Source organism: Tympanuchus pallidicinctus, unplaced genomic scaffold, assembly GCF_026119805.1.
Source record: "Tympanuchus pallidicinctus isolate F22 unplaced genomic scaffold, pur_lepc_1.0 scaffold4, whole genome shotgun sequence".
In the NCBI taxonomy this organism is placed as follows: domain Eukaryota; kingdom Metazoa; phylum Chordata; class Aves; order Galliformes; family Phasianidae; genus Tympanuchus; species Tympanuchus pallidicinctus.
The window spans coordinates 37781360-37803426 of NW_026294758.1; the positions used below are offsets into that span (position 1 = coordinate 37781360).

Consider the following 22067-nt stretch of genomic DNA (forward strand, 5'->3'; position numbering starts at 1 on the left):
TGATCTTTAAGTTGCTTGTGACAATAGGAAACTGCCAATCTTCTGTAATGGAGAGGAGCAGTATTAGCTGGACCACTGCTTTTTACAGCAATGTTCACCTATCATTTGAAGAGTCACAAAGTGTATCTTCCAGCAGAGTTCTCCGGTGTACTATCAGACTTGCGTCAGTTAGCGGCTCAACACTGAGTTTCACATGTGGATGGAGTAGCAGTGAAGCAGTATGGTACCTCATAATGTTGTTCCTCTGTCACAGATTACTTCAACCATCCCTAACTCTACCCTAGAACTTCTAAGATTATGTATTTCTGAACTGTTGTTTTTTGTGGGTTTTTTTACTATTTTTAATTTTTAGCTTTTCCAGCTTTACAGAGTAGCTTTTAAAAAACAAACACCTGCTTAGCAAATCAATATACGTGATTTTATATCAATTTTCTTTTGAAATTGATTTTTTGAAAAAAAAAATAATCCTGTTTCAAGTTGTCTAAAACCATTTCTGCTTGTCTCTGCCACTGGAGATCAAAGTACAGCATTGTAAATAATGTCTGGAAATACTTAGCTTCAGCTTACCTCTGTCTCAAGAAACACGGGATCCACAGCCTGTTATTTCTTATTTTACTTTGCATCTTTGTTATATTTCAGTGGCTTCATTAAAAGACAACAGCTGAAATCTTTAATTCATGGACATAAGCTGCATGCTTAAAATATTTGAGCATGAATAGCATGTAACCAAAATGACTGCAAGGTCACTTTAAGCAAAGTTTTTTCCTTGGCATAAAACTCAAGCACAGGAGCATTAAGCTGTCTTCACAAACTAGAATTCAGGAAAGAGGGAATGTCCTAAACTGTAGGTGTTAAGATGGTGGACTAATTAAGTTTAAACATTTTATGTCACTTCAGTTGTTTTAACCAAATTACTTTCCAGGCAAATGATCTTTTCAGAGTTGAATTCAGTAAAGTGGGTTTTGTGATAGTAAAATACTATAGCAACTTGAAAAATATCCACATGGAGTGATTATCTAAGAATTTGATAAAAGACAGTTTAAATATTTACAAAAAACAGAGACTAAGCATTTGGCTGTTCATGAAAATTTACAGGTTTGAAGAAGCCCCAGATAAATCAGAATTTCTGTCCCCGACAGCACAGTATTTCAAACTGAGACTTAGCTACTTTTCAACAGAAAGGCACATACTTTCATGGGAAAGTATCTGAATGTGGAATTAGAAGCTTGACAACTACCATTTTGCCACTCTGATTTTGCAGTCCTGGAGCCAGCTTTCCTTGGAGAGTCTCTTACACTTACCCACGTACCTGCAGTGACACTTTGGAGAAAAGTAAGGGTGGAAAGTAGGTTTGTATAAATGGTAAGATAGAGTAGCATTTCACTCTGGCTGTAATGTGAGTTTTGCTTTATAAAATTTCTATATATATGAAAACTGCTATGTAGACAATAAGTCATTTATTTTCACAGTGAGATTTATTTCACGAGATGAGCAGACAGTTGCATGAGAAAAATGAAATTCTAAAAAAATTAGCAGTAACTTCAGTTGAAGAAATGTGCTACAGCATTAACTGCCTTCTGATGTGTCTCTCCCTCAGGACACTCCAGTAAGGACTTTACAAAGGCAGCATGTGGGGGGATCCAACTTGTATTTCTGACATTAGCCTTCCCTTTCAGCACCCAGATATTCCTGCAAGTGAACAAGCCAGTCTTCTGGCAGTAGTTAAATCTAAATACATGAGTATAACATACAAACGTTAAGTCCGATCCCACAATTAACTTTCAGGATGAAAAGTCACAGAAGACATCAGATTAGAGTTAACATAAAATCTGCTTTCAAACTTCTGACAGGCAAGCAGTAATTCTGGGGAAAAGCCACCCCCTCCATGAAACAGGGATTTTAACCTTGTGACCTTCATTTATGCAGAAAGAAGGCCCATTTCACAGACACAGGAAACTTTTTCCTTCTCCCCCCTTTTTACATGTCTTTTGCATTAACGTGCTTGCATTGTGCAACTGCACCTTTAATGAGCAGCACTAACACAGGGCCTGAATGTGCTGCAAATGACCTAGCAAAAATTACCAGCTGATAAAATGTGAAGCAGGACAGTTTCTGCCTATTGAGTCCTGCTCAATAATTGTTCTAATGACAGCTGAGAGGAAAACTTGGTGGCTTTTTCTTCTTCCCCCTCTAGAATTTTCACTTCTGAGTTCACACAAAAAATGAAGTGTCGCTTTTCAGCTGACCACAGTATTTCACACGACTGGAACACATGATTTAACACTTCAACAGTTTAGAACCGAAATGCTTTAACTCTTCTACAAAGGAAACTATTTGTAGATCACTGTTTGTGCAATGTCTCAGCCTCACACTGTTCTGGTCAATCTAAAGCAGCTTTCTTTGCATGTGCTCATTTGAAAACCCTTACCTGTATTTTCTTCTTTCTAGGATAATATGAATATCTGATTCAATATATCTTAGAACTGTAATCTTAGTGCTCTAGACTAATTTTAAAATCCAATGATTTTCTTTTATCCCCCATCTTTCACTCCTTTCGTTGTTGCGTCAAAGTGTCAAAGACTATGTGGTCTTGGACTGAATCCATCAAAGCTGCTAACAGGTAAATTAGTAACAAATTTACAAAGCTAGACTGAACTGCAAATACATGCCACACTCCCTTCCTATGTGGGCAAAGAAACATCCCTTAGTCGGGTGCAAACTTTGGTTGCAGCTATTTGAGCAATCTAAATTAGTATTTATTAAATTCTATAGAAAAGCTTGAAAGTGGCTCAATCTTAGCTCTCTTTCATTCACAGGAAGAAACCATACTTTAAAAAAAATGTTTATTCAGATACCTCTCATAAGGATACCTGTAGTATATTCAATATACATCTTCCCTCATTCCTTCAAAAACACTTAAGCTTTGAGGTAATTTAGGACAAAATATATATGAGGGCACTTAAAAAATAAAAGCAAGAGATCAGTAAACAAATTGTAGGCAGGATAAATAGAAAAATATTCAGTCTTCCTTTCATTACAGACAGTTTCAACAAAATGCACTTCAAAAAGCAAAATAATCAAGTCACTAAGTTGAAAATTAAGTGTATTTCTCAAGCAAAACTGACTTAAGCAATTATTACACCTGAGTTTACATTTCAGGAATAGGGCCCATAACAGTACAAAAGAAAGAGCATCCAGGGGCAGACCTTGATCTCCCTATCCCTTATACTCAGAGGGATAGAAAAAAAAAAAAAAAAGAAGAATACTCAAAGCTATAAATTTGTATGCTTTCTTGCTGGCTCCATGTGGGTAGAATATGGTCTCTCTCTACAGCAGCATCTTCATTCATGCCTGTCTCACTGCACAAAGGAACCTATTCCTGCAGAAGCTTTGGGGAATGTTAGCATGGGTGTCCTGCTGTCCCAGAGGGACCTTTTAAGTTTGAAGAGTATTATTCCAGAGATGCAAGGCACTTGCTGGGAAGGTCTGAGATGAAAACTGTGCGTTTGGAAGACTGTTCCTCTGTCCATTCAATAGATAAGAGAGGTAAGGCTATGCCACACATCCCCTGTCAGATAATTCCAAAGGAACTCTGATCTAAAATGTGGCATCTTCTGATATGCATGAAGATTATTACTTTGGAAAGCATTACTTCATTCTCACTTATATGCTAAATTGGAAGACTGCAGTACTCTAAGTAAGATAGTTTTATAGTTGTAAAGATATGCTTTGGGAATGAAATAAGAATATAGGTTGTAGTTCTCTAGGCTGAATGAAAAAAGCTAATCAGAATCTTCATCATCAAGGTATTCCTCTGCATTACTTAATGTTCGAGCTGTACCTGGAAAGAAACAAAGTTTTCTTTTAGTCTGAGATAAAAATTAGACAAAGCCTCAAGCACAACAACAAAACAAAACAAACTCCCCACTGATTTACAGTGCTTGACAATTAGTATATGAGAAAACTGATTCATGTATCATTTAGTTATGCTAGCACTATACGGATGTTGGGGCTGAAGATCTGTATCTCTAACATGGAGTTCTTCAGTAAGGTCTGCAGCGACGCCACAGTCCTTCATTCAGTGACTAAGCCAGTCCGCACCTCCTAGTCGGTTCTCAGTGACTCTCAGGAGCCATCTTCTGGCTCTATAGAAGATTTGCAGCGGAGCTGCCGCTAATTTTATTTTCTGTATATATTATCTTTAAAGTGCCAACAAAAGGATGACCGAGTCGACAGACAACTCCACAGTTTTCTTGCAAATGCTTAGTTGGCTGCCATTTTTAACACAAAATTGAATACATTCCACCTACTGTCTTCTCTTTCCTCATTATTTTTTTTTACTTGCTTTTTCCAAGTATATCTTAGATCTCATTTCTTAGGATAGTATTTAACAGTTATGACACAAGAATGTGTGCGTTTATACACAAAGCAACACATTTGAGTGGTGGTAAAATAACCATTCAAAGAGCAAACAAAATATTTTATTGATGGACTGTGATATAAGCTGTGTCTGAATAGGAACAGATTTGAAAATGGGGACATGTAAACTACTGCAACAGGACTGAAATTTTGAAAAAGATCCTTTTTCAAATTGACAGATGCTTGAAACACTAAAATGTAGAATCAAGAGTCACAGAAAAAAAGAAACTAATACAAATGACTAAGATAATACAGAATGAGAGAAAAGTACATGGTCCAGTGGTGCCAGAGATTATAAAAGACCAAACTAACAGAGAGAAATAAGTAAGGAAGCTAAAATGGATCTGCAGTTAAAACTGACATCAGCTCTCATAATAAGGCAAACTTGAAAATACAGTATGAGAATATCAGAGCCTGCCAGAAGAAGTGCAAAGGATTAAAAGCTAGTCAGCTATGACACAAAAATAATTGAGGAGCGATGCAAATGCAGTAGCAGTAGGCAGTATTTCTACAGCCAGGAAACACAACATTAATTCAATTATTTTGGACATTAGAACTAAGAATACTCCCATTATCAAATGTGTTTCTAACAGACAAAAAAATGAAGTCAGTGGTCCTAACAGGATTAGCTATCATTAGAAAAAAATATTTGTATTGAAACATAGGAAAGCTTGCTCCTAGTTGTAATTGCTTTCTTCCAAGTCAAAACTGATGTCAATTTTATCAACATTTTCTATTTGATAACAAGAGGTAATATCTCTTGTTATCAAAAAACTGGCTGCTATTTTTGCTGCAACTGATCATCAGCCTTCTAAAGCTCCCTTCAGCTATTCCATTGTTTATCCACAAGGTTTGTATACCTTCAGTTCTCATGCCTTCCATACAGTGGTACAGTTGCTAGACTGCATATCCCAATTCAGTCCTTGATCAGCTTTTTAAAGTTTTCAAAGTGGCCTTGTATCTCCTTTTCAGGATTTTGTTGTTGTTCTTTTTGTTTGTTTAGTTTGTTTTAAACACAGTCAGTGTGCTATTAGAAGGGATGAACACCAGTGGGAGGCAGTGAGACTATTCTGATAAATGTAAGCATTTTTTCTTTTTCTCTATTGGGGAGTCAAATTGGTAAAATACAGGAATAAGGAATTTTAGAAGGAGCAAAAAGAAAACAAAAGAGAAGTTTCTGTTGATGTTGGCTTAGTTTGGAGTAACAGGTGTGATTAAGAAGGCACAAACCATATTGTTGCATACCCTGTTTCTTACAGTGTAGTACTCTTAAAGGAAGTTTGTTTCCATCCTTGCTTTTCTTCTGAATAGCCCGTACTGTTTCTACAACAAACTCCTTTGACTCTTGCTGACAAAAGACGGAATTTTGCAGGGAGTCAGCAACACTGAATATTATGAACCACAGGCCTCTATCACAGCTCTGCTGAACTATCCCATTCAGATAGACCCTTCCAAACAAACTTTTATCCTGCGTGTCTCCAAAGTAGTTATTACAACTGCCAATATGTTGATATTTAGTTTAAATTGTAAGCGTCCTCAAAAGATGAAAAACATATTGGAAGAAAAATCAGAAATACCTGCAGTCTGTTTCTTCTTAAGAAGTGAAGCACAAGCTGCATTGGTTGCCATGTCTAAGGCCAGTTTCTTCTCATTGTTCTTCAGATCTGTTCTTGCCCCTTTATAACAGAAAATTCCCATCATGACTTAGTGTCCAGGTACATCTTAAGCAATGGTATTATGAGAAGATTTTCAGTAGCATGGGTAAAACCACTCAAACTAATGGACAAAGAAATCTCATCTGTGGACTGATCTGAAGCAGACTAAAAGCTAAGGATGCTCTTCCATAAGCTACAGTTGGTTGGGGAAATTGTTGGCTGTTCTGCCTCCCATTTCAGGAAGCAAATGGAACTTCTGTTCTAGGGTTAAGTTCTTAATTTTGTCTATAAGGCAGTATAAAATTTATCTGGAGCAGAAAAAAATGTCTATTTCTCAAACAGCTGCCAAGTTTTCTGCAAGGCTTATACAATCAGGCAGGCAAGCTGGCTAAGGACTGTACCTGAGTTATAGGAAAGGAGTTTAAAAAACACACATTAATAAACATTCAGGAAGCTAGTCTGCCATACAGATTGTTGAAATCTTGGTGAAGATCTTTACCCTTTGCCAGCAGCATCTCTACAATATCTGCATAACCTTTCCATGCAGCAGCATGCAAAGCTGTGTCTCCCAATTTGTTCTGTGGAGTTAGAGGGAAAAGCAACAGGATTAAAACACAGCAAAAAAAAAAAAAAAAAAAACTTCTGGCTTGTACCATGGATTAATAGCATCACATCTTTAGTGTGAGGGTCCTACCTGCTGGTTCAACTCTAGGTTTGCTTGTGTAAAGAGAACATCCACTATATCTGCAGAGAACAGAGAAAAATAGGAGTTTAGTGGAAACAAACTGTGCTTGTTTGCACAGAGCATCTTAGTTAAAATTCAATGAAAGAAAGATCCAATCAGTTAATGAAAATCTCTAAAAGCCAGAAAACATTGAGAAAACAACCATTAGTCACCATGAAACACTACAACAAAATATACAACACTTTTTTTTTGGACTGTCCTTCTTACCATTCTGCTTCTAACAGTTACAGTGATTAGAACGATCCCTCCAACAGCGGCAACAAAATACATAGCATTTGACAGATCTGAACTTCACTTTAATTCTTTAAAAACAACAACAACAACAACAACAACCAGAATGGCATAAGAAAATCCTGGCTTTATTTCAGCACAGTGACTTGATCAATGTGTCTAAAAAAAAGGCAAGAAAATCAGGAGTCGCTTATTTGAAATTAATTCTTTCATACCTTTGTGGCCTCCATGGCATGCCCAGTACAGAGCTGTATTTCCAGCTTTGTCTAAGCCATTGACCCCAACTTGGTTATCCAAACACTCTCTCAACCAGCTTAGGTTGCCTGAAAAAAATTCCATTTTACTGATTATTTTTCTTTAAAAAGTTAACAAAATAATTAAAAACACTCAGTTCTCTCTGTTCTATGAACAAACAAGGTTTATTACCAGCTAGAGTTACGACTTGTAAAACAATCAGTTTAGTTCATAACAAGCATTTCTTACTCCACTCCCAGGAGATCTTCAAGTACCTGCATTGTTAAACGGATAACACCAGCCCATTTTTGCTGCACATACAATCACGTCATATTTAGTGGCAATTCTACCAGGCCGTAAACCAGCTTCTGAAAGCTGCAATACTTCACTTGATAGCTAGGTCAAAACACCAGGGAACCAAAACAGACAAAATATCCCCATCCTAGATATATTTGATATTTTAGCACAAAACAAACTGTCTTTTAGCATTAGCATTACACAACCAAAATCCAAATCACACTTACCTCGCTTGGCAGCTTCATGCAGTGGGTTATCAATAGACTCTGCTTGTTCTGCCACTGAAATAAAACAGATAATAAATTCTATTAAGTCTGAAACAGGATATTTGGTATCTGCGTGGAAATAAAGGTTTTTCTTAGTTCTGGAAGTGCCAGTAATACATGTTCAATATGAATGTGAACAAAGACTTGTGAATGATAAGACTAGACCATGGGTGTCCAACCCTCTGGTTTGCCTGGGCTGCAGTAAGTGAAGAGGAACTGTCTTGGACTACATACAAACCATGCAACAGAACTCACGTATATAAGTAACAAAACTTTATATATATACAAACACTTATTTTATGCATACATTACATATATTTATATATATATATATGTATATATATATGTATATATACATACATATATATATGTATATATATATATACACATGTGTATATATATATATATATAATATAACATTATAAATATATAACATATATATATGTTATTAAAACATAAAAAAAACAACAACAAAAACATGAAACTAGTGAAATATTTTACCTTGTTTTCATGAAACTAATGCATCAATGTCTGGTTCAATGGAAATGGTTGCAATTCTCAGTGAATTCTCAAGACCTTTGTTAGATATTTTTGATGAAATATTACTCTTCCTATGATTCATCCTCAATAACCGTTGTTCACAAATGTATACATTGTCAAGAAGTGATGATGTAAATATGGTGTGATTGTGAACCACAAGATATTTCTCTCTGTTAAGGCAGGTCTTACAAAAGTCTAGTATTGTAGAATCATAGAATGGCCTGGGTTGAAAAGGACCACAATGATCATCTAGTTTCAACTCCCCTCCTGCTGTGTGCAGGGTCACCAACCAGCAGACCAGGCTGCTTAGAGCCACATCCAGCCTGGCCTTGAATGCCTCCAGGGATGGAGCATCCACAACCTCCTTGGGCAACCTGTTCTGCGTGAAAAACTTCCTCCTAATATCCAACCTAAACCTCCTCTGTCTCAGTTTAAAACCATTCCCCCTTGTCCTATCACTATCCACCCTTGTAAACGGTCATTCCCCCTCCTGTTTATACACTCCCTTTCAAGTACTGGAAAGCCTAAATGAGGTCTCTCCCTAATCTTCTCTTCTCCAAGCTAAACAAGCCCAGGTGCCTCAACCTTTCCTCATAGGAGAAGTGTTCCAGCCCTCCGATCATAGGAAAGAGACATAGACAGATTTTCCTTTAAGTTGAATGCTAGATTGCAACTATATGTATTCCTTTTGAAAATCTGCAGCAATGTATTTGCATCAACTAAAAATGGATTTGCAAATATACAAGAAGATTTATCTTTTCGGAAATCTTGAAATCTATGTTCAAATCATTTTATCAAAACTGAAAGCAAGGCTGCATATTTTTTACAGGTCTATGTTTAGCCAACACATCAAAATGCACATAATTATTTACCATAATCTGAGCTTGCCATAATTTAAGTTTCTTTTTGAACACTGCAATCATTTAAAACAGAGAAGTTGATTTTCAAATTGAAAATGCATGTTGAATTTGATTAAACGAGTGGTCAAATCCACCAAAAATGCTAGCTCTATGAACCCTTCTTCATCTTTAAGTTCAGGCACAAATTTTCCTTTTGATTCCATAAATGACTTGATTCCACTTTGCAAATCATAAAATCTTTTAGCATTTCACCCCAACATAGCCACCTTCCTTCAGAACGATAGATACCCTGACAATCAGCATCCATACTTCTAAAAAACTCCTGAACTGGCCATGCTTCATTCCACTGGACTTTATGAAATTCACAGCTTTGATGATGACCTGTATGGCATTATCCATTTTTAAAGCTTTCACACAAATTTTCTGGATGCATGACACAATGATATTTCATCAAATGTAAGTTGCTCGTGGCAACTGCATTATCTCCTATTAATCTTATAAATTTCTACTTTTTACCAACTATCACCAAGGCAATGTTGGTAGCTGTACTACATACATTACAAGGGTTCAGGAAAATCACTCCAATGTAATTTTTTACTGCTTCATACAGAGAAAGAGATTTAGTCATGTCTTTTAATGGCATCAAAGAAACTATTTATTCAGTGACAATATATTCATCAACAACACCTCTAAAGAAAATGGCAAGTTCAGCCATACACGTAGCAGGTTTCTGCAGCTAATGTCTTTCCAAATTGTAATCTTTGAAAACTGACAGTTTCATTACAAATTAAGCATAGTGTCATACTATTTGTCTTGACAAAAAGAAATACTCATCTGTCCATAGTTTGTTTTACTCCCTTCATTCAAAATTTTTCTTTTACTGTGTTTTGGTTTCGTCTGAGACACAATGGCAGGCTGAGATACAAGCATTGGAAATCACTGTGTTTTTCCCAACAAGCAGCACAAGCATGTGCCACGCATAACACACACGGGGCTTGAGGCAGCTGACTGCATACGGTGGGAGCAAGAGGCAGATTCAGCCCTCTGCACCCTCCATGCCTTCGTTCCAATCCCAACAGAGCTGACCATACATCAGTGGTTTGATTGTTTCCAAGAGATGGGTGGGCACTTGGGGCAGCCTGCCATTAAGTATGGTCTTGCATTGTGAGCTATGCCAGGCTGTATGCAACCTGCAGGCTGGATATGCCAAGACTAGTCAGATAAAATTCAATGTATTGTGTATGGAAAAGCAATTCAAAAAATAGTCTGTAAAACTTCAAACAGCAGCACTGAATTGCTCAACAGCTGCAGGTCAGTGGAAATCTGGTAATATTCTACCTATTACATGCCTTTCTACAATTGTAAGATGTTTTTAAGCAGATGCATGCAGCTAGGCCTTTCAACCTATAGACTGCCATCTGTAGTTACGAGAGAATTATTTGCAAGGGTTATCTAGAGGGTAGCTAAGAAAACCCACTGTCAATAGCATTACAATTTATTTTACAGAGGTTTTCATTTTCATTGGAAAACTTAGAGGAGATCTGAGGATCAAAACTGCTTAAACAAAGAATACAGACGGAAGTTCAGGCTTCTGCAGATCTTTTCTTCATCTCAAGAGCTTTAGGTTTTACTAGGGAACAGTACCCATCAGTTCCTGGTCACTGTCCTGTTGCAACAGCAAAAAGAAAATGAACAGTGCAGTGGAACATTTGGAAGTCAGGCTGTGATTTGGCAACTCCTTTTTAAAAATCTTTTTACATAGAAATATCTGTAACTAGTAAGGGTTCAATCTGAGATGAGTAGGCTCTCCAAAACCCTGCTCTGCAGTTTATTAAAAAGGCTGGGACAACATAAGAGTATGCTTCTCAGATCAAACTGCCATTACCATCAGGTGCAAAGCGGGTAAATATAACATACTTTAGCTACAAAAAATGGAATACTAAGGAAAATCGTGACCTATCCAGACCTTTTCTTACTTTGGTGTATATTCCTCCCATAACAATGTGCAATTGCAGCATTTCACATTTCTGCCTATAGCTGTGAATGAAATAAAATATGCACGCTAGATACCAATATTTCAAGTTAGTGTAAACAGTGAACAGAATCATAATACACAGAATCAGAGAATTATCAAGGTTGGAAAAGACTTCTAAGATAATCCAGTTCAATCATCCACCTATCACCGGTATTTCCCACTAACCCATGTCCCTCAGTACAACATCCAAAAGCCTCTTGAACATCTCCAGGAACAGTGATTCCACCACCTCCCGGGGCAGCTCACTGCAGCACACAACCACTCTTTCAAAGATTTTCCTAATGTACAACCTGCATCCCCCTTGGCATAACTTGAGGCCGTCCCATCTAGTCAATACAGAGTCAAAGAAGATGGTCCCAGAGCAGACAGCCATCAAACAAATAAAATGCCCCAGTGACACTGAATAGTGCTTGTACTAAAAAGCAGCAATACTAGTATCACTGGCAGAAAGCTAAAAATAATTTTGTTCTTGTAAAACTTCAGTTATAAAGAGTTCAGTAATAAGTATTTTTCATGCATTTGATTCTGGCTTCATCAGCTTTTCTGTTCAATGTCTTAAAAAGTGTTTCTTCAAGCCCAGCAGATGGAGCACAAGGCCCCACCAGAGCCTAAGTACTTCCATGTTTGTCTCCACTTTTCTCAAAAAGATTGCAGAGGAGCACAGAACTTCACCAGGAAGGTAGCAATGTTTATATAGTTAAGACTAAATCTAGGCTGTCTTACTGTGATAGCCAACGAAAGAGGCTTTGGGGCATTGTGCACTCTCTGTTTAAAGAAGACAGATTTCCAGTATTTTTCATTTTTAGTTCTTACATAGACTTCGGTTCTGCTTACACATTAAATTTTTGCAAATGCACACATACTTCTCTGGCCTGAAAATCAATGACTGCTTGAGGTTGGAACCAACCTCTGGTTGGTCACTTGGTTCAACCTCTCTGCTCAAGCTGGGAGATCCAGAGCAGGGCACCCAGGCCCATGTTCAAGCTGCTGTTGAAGATTTCCAAGGAAGAGACTACAACCTCATTGGGCAACCTGTATCAATGCTCTGTTACCTGCACACTAAAGAAGTGCTTCCTGACGTTCAAAAGGGAACCTAATGTTCCTGTCTGTGGCCCTGGCACTAGGCATCACTGTAAAATACCCAGTTCTATCTTCTTTGCAGCCTGCCTTCACGTATTCATACATGCTAATAAGGACCCAACTGAACCTTCTCTAAGAGAAGCTCCTTAAGCCCTTCCTTACAGGTGTGGAGTCCCTTCATCATCTGCATGGCCCTTTGCTGGACACCCACAAGCATGCCCATACCTCTCTTGTATGGCAAAGCCCAGAATTGCACATAGTACTCCAGGTACTGTCTCACCAAAGCTGACAGAAGCTAAATGTTGCTGAGATAATTTTTCAGTAGGAGTTTTCCAAAATGATCACAGTAGAAACACAGATAGAAATAGCTGTTGGCTTAAATATAGCACACTGCAACATCCAAAGGAAATAAGAACACAGGTAAGTATATTTAAATCATTATCCTGTATAACAGCAACTGCTCTGGCAGATGGCAAGAGTACAGCCAGTCCAGAAGTCACAAAGTTTTTCTAAAAATGAAACTGCATGCCAGAGTCCAAACAATTGCACTATAGCTTTCCACTCATATCTTTGCCTATCTGTTCCTGGGAATCATAGGCAGGGAATCATAGCACTGCTACCATTGTGTCTCCTGGTGAAGAAAGGACAACACAAAGCAACCACACTGTTACTAAAATAATAACAGTTTTGATGCAATCTGTCATGTGACATGGCTATTCTGCCTACATTTCCGGGGAGGACCTTAAAGAACTGTGTTGACTGCATCTGTGGCTTTTCAAAGCGATTTTAGCTGAACATGAAAAAGCAATTACAATTCTGTCAAAGCAGAATTTTCTGTAGCTGAACAACTTCAGTAAAAAGCAACAAATGGCAACACAACAGTGAGGAAAAAAACAAACAAACAACAACAACAATAAAAACAACTGCCAGAGTAATATCTACAGAGTTGCTTACCATCTGCTTTAGATTGCTGTTTATATACAGAGCTTACTTAACAATTTGAGTATTGATTTATTGATTAGCTTGGTAAGAAGCCACCCCATGCTGTGCCAGACTTCTTGATCTCCTAGTCATTGAAAGCTCTGCCTGCCTATCATTATGTTTACTTAGAAAAAACAACATACAGACTGAACAAATACTGCTGATGGGAAAAATCTTAGAAATGAGAATACATTCATCACAGATATGAAGAATATAAGGCTACGAGCTTTGTGTGTACTCTGTTGAACTCTCCTCTATTTTTGTTCTTCCTCTCCCAACTAAGAGTGTCTGTTCTCACATGCACATCCAGAAACAAACACTTGGCAAACTCATGGCCTGTATGCTGCTGATGGATGGCAATAAGTGATATTGTAGAAATATTCTGAAATACTTTGGTAGAATACTGTTAAATGCCAGTATTTTTATCAGTTTCTGAAAGTAAGCATATCAGTAATTTTCATAGAGCCATTTTGTTTGATTGTAAGTAATCTTACCAAAGGAAAATATTCTAGACATTACCATAGTTGCTTGGAATTAATCCAGTTCTCCCCTTGCAAGTTCCTTTCCACCAATTTGTATCACTCTGGAGAGAAAGGAGAGAGGAATTTAAAAAGGATATACTGCATCTCAGAAGCATTTGGACATATGTGTATGGGATGTGTCAGACTCACCATGTCTGAGATGTAGATGATATCACCTTCTTCGAAGTACAGTTCATCTGGCTTAAAGAAAAAAAATAAAAAAGGTAAACAGAAATACGAATATTTGTACTTAGAATAAGCACCTGTAAAAAGCAGAATATACTGAGCATTTCTTTCAAAATATTAACATCTCCAGTTCTACAGAAACTGGATAACTGCCTGACTGTCTGCTGTTTGACTTGCCTGCAGCCAACTTTTCATACCTTTGATCTCCCCGAATGCTAAAGACAGACTGTAGCCTTTCCAATTGAGTCCTGTGCAACAAAAGCAGTGAAATATATCCCATGTTTGTTAACTTCTTCCCCTTTCTTGGCTGGTCCCAGACTATCAACACTCTCTCAGTTCTCAATTACCCTTGTTGCCTTTAGAAGAAAAGTCATATTTAAGAATGAGTATCCTTTAACAGACTTCTTCACTGAAGAAGCAGTACAGCAAATCTGATAGTTCAACCTCGTCATAGATAAGTGTTATTATGGATAAGTTTAAAAATTAGTCTTCCCAATCCCTATAATCTAAATATACTTACCGTTCTAGGCTCAAATGTATATAGGGCCCTGAATACTTTAACCTGTCCTGAAAAAAGAAAAAATAAATATGATTAACATTGTCTAAACATATTGCACCCATGTACGGAACCCATATACAAGTAAATTCCTTAACTCCTAAAACTGCTTGCTGAATGAATCTGGGGCATGCCCATAGCAATGAAAGTGATGATGAAAACAGTCAAACAAAAAGCATAGGTTCTGAAGGAAATGTGTCAACTGATCAGACAAGTATATGTTGCCTGTCCTGTACATCTTACATTGCATTCATGGCTCACCACCTCAGTCACTGTAAGTACTGCCACTGATTTCTGATGCAAAGCGTTGTTTCAATCATATGCAACAATATAAGCCATATATATTTTTTCTTAATAGCATCTTAAATGCTTCAGAATTAAGGAAAAAAATAAAGAAACAAAACAATGACTGATGTCTGCCATACATCCCCATACTCATTTGTAATTGTTATTAATCGGGAAAATAATGCAATGACACAGCAATCACTGAAGGATTTGAAGAAAAATGACAAACGGTCAGCAAGTCCTATTTATATCAGGTACAGAAGGTATGATATTCTGCTCAGATGCACAAAATAAACTTTAGTGTTTACAATACCTCTAAGTAGACAGTGTTTATTTCAAATAGGGCGACAGCATCCATGCCCAGAAAAAAAAAAGAAGAGCTAGAAGTCCAATTTCATTAATTGCAAAAGATGCATCCCTATAAGCGTTTAAACTATTCAGTATAGGTCTATTTCAAGATTACAAAGCAGAAGATGAACAGGAGAAGAAACATGTACACTACATAATTTTATTAACTGAACTCCTGAACTCCGTACAGATTTTTGTTTTGAAACATCTGCAGTCTGAACTCTGTAGGTTTCTTTCTGAATATCACAGTGATGCAAGTAAACCACACAGTAATTGAGGCTCTTTAGCTGTACTTTTACATGTTGTATGGTTAACTTGTAATCAAAGCAGTTGTTATTTTTGAGTAACACCGTAAGATTTCAGTTTGGCTTTACTGGTGCACTTTCACACAGTAGCTATATCTTAGACATAAAGGGTTCAACACTTAACAGGCATGTGCCCTGGACACTAAATGCCTGCACTATGGCAGCAGCTAAAAGCATGAAACCTTTTTTATTCATTACCTATGTGAAAACGACCAAGAGCACAAACAAACAAACCAGACAGTAATACGTCACACTCTAAGAGCTTTAGAATCCACACCGTGGCTGGAATTCAATTAAAAACAAAAACAAATAGCAACAACAACAAAAAGACAGACAAAGAAGAGATGACAAACCAGGATGTGTGGCATTAAGGGGAGGATGGTATATGATACTGTTCCTTCTCCTAGGCTTTCTTATAAATGTGACAGCACAATTTATGATAGAACTGCATACTACATCCTTTAATGATTTCAAACATCATCCACCAATTTTCAAGGTTTTATTTAAGTAAAAGGAGAAACTGGAGACTAAAAGGGAAGATAAAAAACATTTAAAGGGGAAATGAGAAGATGACAGAAGACAAGGAAAAGCAAGAAATTTAGATTTGTGTGTACAGTATACAATTCTGGTAATAACAAACTGCATCTGTAATAGTTTTAGAAAACTAGGAAAGAAGAAATGAAATGCAGATAAAAGTACTGTTGAAACACTGTTTAAACTATAGACAATTTGCTTTATGTGTGCACAATAATTTACAACAGAAATAAGAGCTACTTCCCCAGACGTCAAGATATCACAGCACAACATATTCTAAAAAAACACTTTGCTCTGTATCTGTATCTACAAAACTGCAGATGTGGTTAACTTTAATTTTACAGCACTTCGTCTGGAAATTAAGCACTACTAATTTCTGGCACTTTCAAATTATCTTTTAAATATTTACTGATAGATACTAAAGCCTGCTTATGGTGGTGAATTTAAGAGCGAAGAACAATAAGACTTACTACTTCACAGAAATTTTTTTTAATGCAAAAAAACCAAAGCAAACCAGTCTGCAATATTTAAAACAGCAAAACATAAGGACCAAGAGGGAATATTAAACTAGTATCCCTGTTCTGGAAATAAATTGTCTTTTATTAGACCTGTGAGTAACTACATTCACTTGAATACAAGTACTTCCACTTAGCGATGCACATCCCCAGGCACGTGGTCAAAATTACAGCTTTCACTGGCTGGTGTCCTTTGGAATTAATAAGCTCACAGTCAGGAAGTGACTTTCATCCATTCACCACTTTGTGAGATTCCTGTAGGACAGAGAACTAAGGTAAAAGCAGTGATCTCAACTTTGCAAAGCTAACAGACAATACCTCCCAACCATGTATTTGTAAGACAAAATAACGAAAACAAGGGGAACTGTGTATTTTTGGTATTTCAAGATACCGGGCAAAAAGCCACGACTTTACCTTCTAGATAGATAAAGACTCTCCCTTCAAAAAATAAAATCAATCAAGGCATAGTGCAGCGATATGTCCCACAACAAATATTTTCCTCATTGCAGGGACAAATCTGAATAGTCCTTTTCAGTCCCATACTGCTGCCACAAGTCTTTTTCCCTTCTCAAAGGATTTGCATTAAACATCTGCAGTGCAACTATCTGACAAAAAAAAGGAAAAAAGATATTACACATATTACGCTGACATAGAGCAAGGCCCAGGAACTCCCGATGCCACAATTTACCAAACTCTCACTCAGCAATGCAGTGAGGTGACTTGTCCTAAAACCCATCTGAATTCTGTAGGACAACTTCTCCTATAAAATAATTAGGAAAGGAAACATGCAACTCAGATTTATCATAGAGCCCTCCCTTGGGTAAAGCTGATTTGTCAGCACAATGAATAGCAAATTAAATCCACGAAAATAAAGAAATGGAGTGACTAAACAGTAACAACAGTTAAAAAAAAAAAAAAAAAATGCAGCTTCTGATATGTACAGATTGCTGTCAGGATTCACAGTGCAAAATTTAAAAAATGTTTTCTCAACAATCAGAAACATTTTGTTTCCTCCTATCAGTTTGCTGTTTAATTAATTGCAGCATAACAAAAGATTGTTTTCAAAGATGTGCTAAGTGTCTCTGCAAAATGGATTTAATTGCTCAGTGATGGATTTTTCTCCCCACATCCCTTCTGTTCTTTTACCACGGCTTTTTAGGCCATCATAAGATGCTGCCATTTAAATTCCCTCTTCTACAAACTATTTCCTACTCTCTTCTTACTTGCTTTCATCTGTGAAAGAAAGAAGGCTGATTCTTGGGTAGCATTATTTATTTAGATGTTTGTATGCCAGTTCCAGGGTCGATGACAGTTTCAGAGTGTCCTCCCAGAACACAATTCATGCATTTTATTTTCTCTGAAGCAAGACTTCTTTTTGCTAAATGCATTGGCAAGAATTGCACTCGGCACTGGTCTGAGACCCTACAAAAGAACTACATAACCTGGCAACAGCACTTGGAAGGCAAAAAGTTTTGTCATGAAGTAGTATTGTGGATAAACTACAGATCAGGATCTTTCACAATATGCTTGCATTTTGCATTAGTAAGGAAAGAAATGTCTTTATCACAATAGGCATATCTTCAAAAACATGCCATCTTCTTAGAATATTAAGGGCAGATGGAAGCTTTTTCCTGACTTTTCAGGAACTGAAAAATAAAGTACTTTACACTCAGATCTTCAAGGTCTAAAGAGAGGGAGTATGTTTTACAAGACTGCTGCTTTAAATTTGTAGTTTTGCTCACAGCACACAGGCACAATAGAGTATGATACTGCATTTAAATAGCATTTAAGTATTGTTTTAAGTGAGGCAGAAAAGAGGAGGTCCCATTGTTTGGAAAGCCACCTTCCACTTTTTAGCAGTACTTAGAAAGGGGAAGAGCACATAGGAACGCAAATGGGAGAACAGGAAGGGGGGTGTTTAGAGACACGCAGGAAAGAATCCAAAGAGCAGACTACTACCAGCATAGATGACAAGGTAGGGTAGCCCTCTAACAGTCACAGGCTGCACCTGACAGCACATTTGTTCTTTCTGCTCCACAGCACTTGTAGACAGAAAATCATAATTCAGGATTATTCTCAGAGAAAATGCCTGTGAGTGTACTCATTTTGTATTTGACATGAACAATTTCACAAACGAATTGTGACTAGCACAGTATGATGCTGAGATCTATTTATTACTAGTTTAATTTTTGCAAATACAAAAAACACCTTCACTTGTAGGAGGCTTGTTGTGGCTTGCAGTAATTTGAATGATTAGGGTCAGAAGTACAAATTTAGCATTCACATTTGTGCTGTTTAATAGTTCCGTTGCTGTCTCCTGCATATAAACTCACAACTGCAGCATAATTACCTACACTCACACACCCACTTCTCCCTAGCTAACAGAAACCCTTCTGTGACTGCAGAAGGAAACAACCCAGGGTGACGGACTGCTGAGACCTTATGGATGCCATTCAGCATAGATCTTCCGCTCCTGTCAACAGCAACTGCCACAGCTTCTGCTTCACCTCAGTAATGTGAAAGAAACTTGACTCTGGTTAAAACTAAGTATTTATATTCAGAATTCTATTTTTAACTTAGAAAAACTGCAAAGGCTGCAAAGGCAACAGACCTACTTTATGGTAGTGTCCCTTTATGTTTCACACACTTGCTCCCTCCTTCCTCATTTCCTCTCAACTGGAATCATTTAAAACTGTAATTTCCTTCAAAGACTTGTCTTTCTCTGTAAAAGTTAAGTGTTGTGTAGACTTTAGCCCAAGATCAACAAACTTTACTTTATCTGGAGAACACAAAAGTAATGAAGGTAAAGAAAAAAATAACATTTCCAGTTTCCTAAGAGCTCTTACTGCACGCTGTATAAGGCCCTAGCCAAAAATGCATAACCACCATCATTCAAGGAGTCAACTAGCAGGAGTCAATGCAGCTTGTCAGGTTCAAAAGACTTAAGTAACTTTGATAATTAGAATTAACATAAGATACAGAATGTTTAGGAGGTTAATGAACTCTAAAAAGACTAATATTGTTTGAGATATCAATAGAGCTTTTGAAGGATGGAGGGGAAATCCTACTCTTGCATAATGCTGATGTAGAAGAAAGCTTCAATTATTTTCAGCTCTCATTTCACTCCTCTGTATCTCCAATAGCAAGTTTGAATACGAAAAAGAAAAGCTTTCAAACTAGTACAAAAAGCTCCAGCAGAAAAGCAAAGTGAGAAGCTTGTTTTAAAGGAAAGTCTCAGAATGCTAGAAATTAAAAATTTCCCCAAGCCATGAAAAACATTCACAGCCTGTTACTCAAGGGCTAACCACAGAATACAGGCTCAAGAGCTGACAATACAGGGGCCCCAGAATACAGGCTCAAGAGCTGGCAAATGTTGTTGATTGTCTAGAATCTAGAATGTCAAAGATTGTCTAGAATCTTTGATGTCAAAGACTTTTCCTTCACAACTGAAACCCAACACACTGCCCTTGCAGCCACATTATTACAATGAAAGAGCCTTCTATCAAATAAAAATCTACTGAAGAAAATCCCACTCATTGCTATACTTAATATTTTTCCCCTTAGAACATCCTGTTTTGCACATTTTCAAAGCACCATCTGGGCATTCATGTGTAATTGTAATCTTCAACAGCCCTGTGAGGAACGCACTCACAGCTTCAGAAATGAATATAACATTAAATACACTTCCTTGCCACCAGCTCTATCTCCTTCCATCCCCACATAGTTAGCATGTTTTCTTCCTGAACATTTCTTAAAGGACTGCAGCAGCCAGAGTCTTATTCTTTCTTCTATCTGCTTCAATTGTGACCATCAAGTCTTATTTTTCCTTCTATCTGCTTGAATTGCAGCACAGCAAGTAGATTGCTGCTTTGTGACAAAGCCAGGATGGTTTACAGACTGGATATAAGACAACAGAAAAAATAACACAGCTTGAGCAAACAAACCATTTCCCCACCTGCAGCCTAGAAGTTGGTAACAAACAGAGCATTATGCTACTCTAGTTTCAGCACACGCAGACTCCGTGTTTATGTCTTTAAATCAGTACGCTTTAATGTCTATAACCTCCATGAAATCCAATGACACTGTTAGAAGTGTAACTGATATTACAAAGGCAGACAGACAAAATATTTTGGAGGAAGCCAGGAGACAGCCTTTTCCTGAAAATGGCTTAGGGGAAAAAAAGAAAAAAAATAAAAAAAATAAAATAAAATAAAAAAAATCAACAATAGCATCTGTAAAGACTTTCCTTCTTCAAAATGGAGGGACTCTGTAAAATGACTTTTGTGATCCCTGAGAGTAACTACCAAGAAAGTCTCATTCTCTTCCTCTTTCTTCTTCAGTCATTTATTCCCATCCATTTCCTTTTGCTGCGTCAAGTGATCATGTGGCAAACCAGATCGGCAACTTCATTAGAACATGAAAAATAACCTGAAGATGAGCAGAACCCTGCAGTGCCACAGCACCAGCCCAGCCTGCAGTGCCGCCGAACCGAAGGACAAAGTGACAGTAAGACACAGAGCGCCTGTCTGTCTGTCAGCAGCCTGAGTCTTAGCACTGCCTGCACCGCCAAGCTGGGGATGCCCAGCGTTGAACACAGAATGAGTCTGACTGATAACTCCGCAAGCCTGAACAGTGTAAATCCTAGACTTCCCTAAGATTCTTACGCTAAGCCTAACCAATCATTTTGCAAATCGGACACTGAGTAACCCCGACTGGAAAAAATTCTTCTTCCTGCCTATCTGGCTGCTAAACGCAGCACCACACCCTTCTCATCTCCCGGAAGCCCACACAGCTCTTTACGCACCTTCCCGGCGGCAACCGCGGTGCCGGGGCTCCTATCGCTGCCTTTTTGCTATTTCAGGTCAACTCCGAAAGATGCTCAGTGGGTGAAAGACCGGAGCAAACTGTTACATGAAAGAAGTTCTGAGGCTTGAACAGAACATCGGAAGGTGGGGGATGACCGACTGAGTGCTCCTAAACCCGGTCAGCAGTGTTTTGTTTTGTTTTTTTTTTACAAAACCCTGCGATTCGCTATGAGTATTGAGAAGCGAAGTTCCGCGCGCGGTGCCCGAGGACAGACCCGCAGCGCTCGGGCGGCGCCAAGGTTAATGGCGGCGGGGCGGGGAGAGGCGGGGGCCGCCGGTTCTGACAGCCCGAGCCCAGCTCCCCCGCTGTCCACGTGTCAGCCGGCACTGGGCCGACCCGCACCCACGGCGGCCCATGCTGACAGCGAGAAGACGGGGAGGGGAGGGGGCGGCGGGCCTAGCCCTGAGGACCCTCCCTTACCTGGCTTAGCGGGCTTGGGCGGCGGCTTGGACATGGCTGCGGCGGGACCTGACGGGCTGCGCAGGTGTCTCGGGGCGGTGGGGATGATCGCGGCGAGCCGCTCCGCGCTACTGGGCACGGTGCGCGGCGACAGCTGCGGGAAGGAAGGGGGTGGGCGGGCGCCGGTATCCTGCGCAGCGCCCCACAGC

General features: G+C 38.4%; 2 protein-coding genes across 3 annotated transcripts in view; one reads left to right on the forward strand and one right to left on the reverse strand.

The window, feature by feature from the left end:
* Positions 1–1456: 1456 nt before the first annotated feature.
* On the reverse strand, positions 1457–22049 carry OSTF1 (osteoclast stimulating factor 1). Of its 2 annotated transcripts, XM_052701389.1 has the most exons (11): positions 21880–22049; positions 16707–16848; positions 14571–14617; positions 14015–14065; positions 13863–13926; positions 7809–7862; positions 7266–7373; positions 6769–6818; positions 6574–6652; positions 5997–6095; positions 1457–3841 (listed from the first exon to the last, which is right to left on the reverse strand). In XM_052701389.1, the coding sequence occupies exons 2-11, from the start codon at positions 16738–16740 to the stop codon at positions 3783–3785; spliced, it is 645 nt and encodes a 214-aa protein (XP_052557349.1). In that variant the 5' UTR covers positions 16741–16848; positions 21880–22049; the 3' UTR covers positions 1457–3782. The 2 variants fall into 2 exon arrangements, with proteins under 2 accessions (XP_052557349.1, XP_052557348.1); XM_052701388.1 differs by lacking the exon at positions 16707–16848 and having other exon boundaries at positions 21880–22048.
* Positions 21383–22067, forward strand: part of NMRK1 (nicotinamide riboside kinase 1) — a 31776-nt gene continuing 31091 nt past the window's right edge. Inside the window, exon 1 of the mRNA XM_052701383.1 lies at positions 21383–21576. The gene's annotated coding sequence lies outside the window, so the exon portion shown is untranslated. The remainder of the gene's footprint in view (positions 21577–22067) is intronic.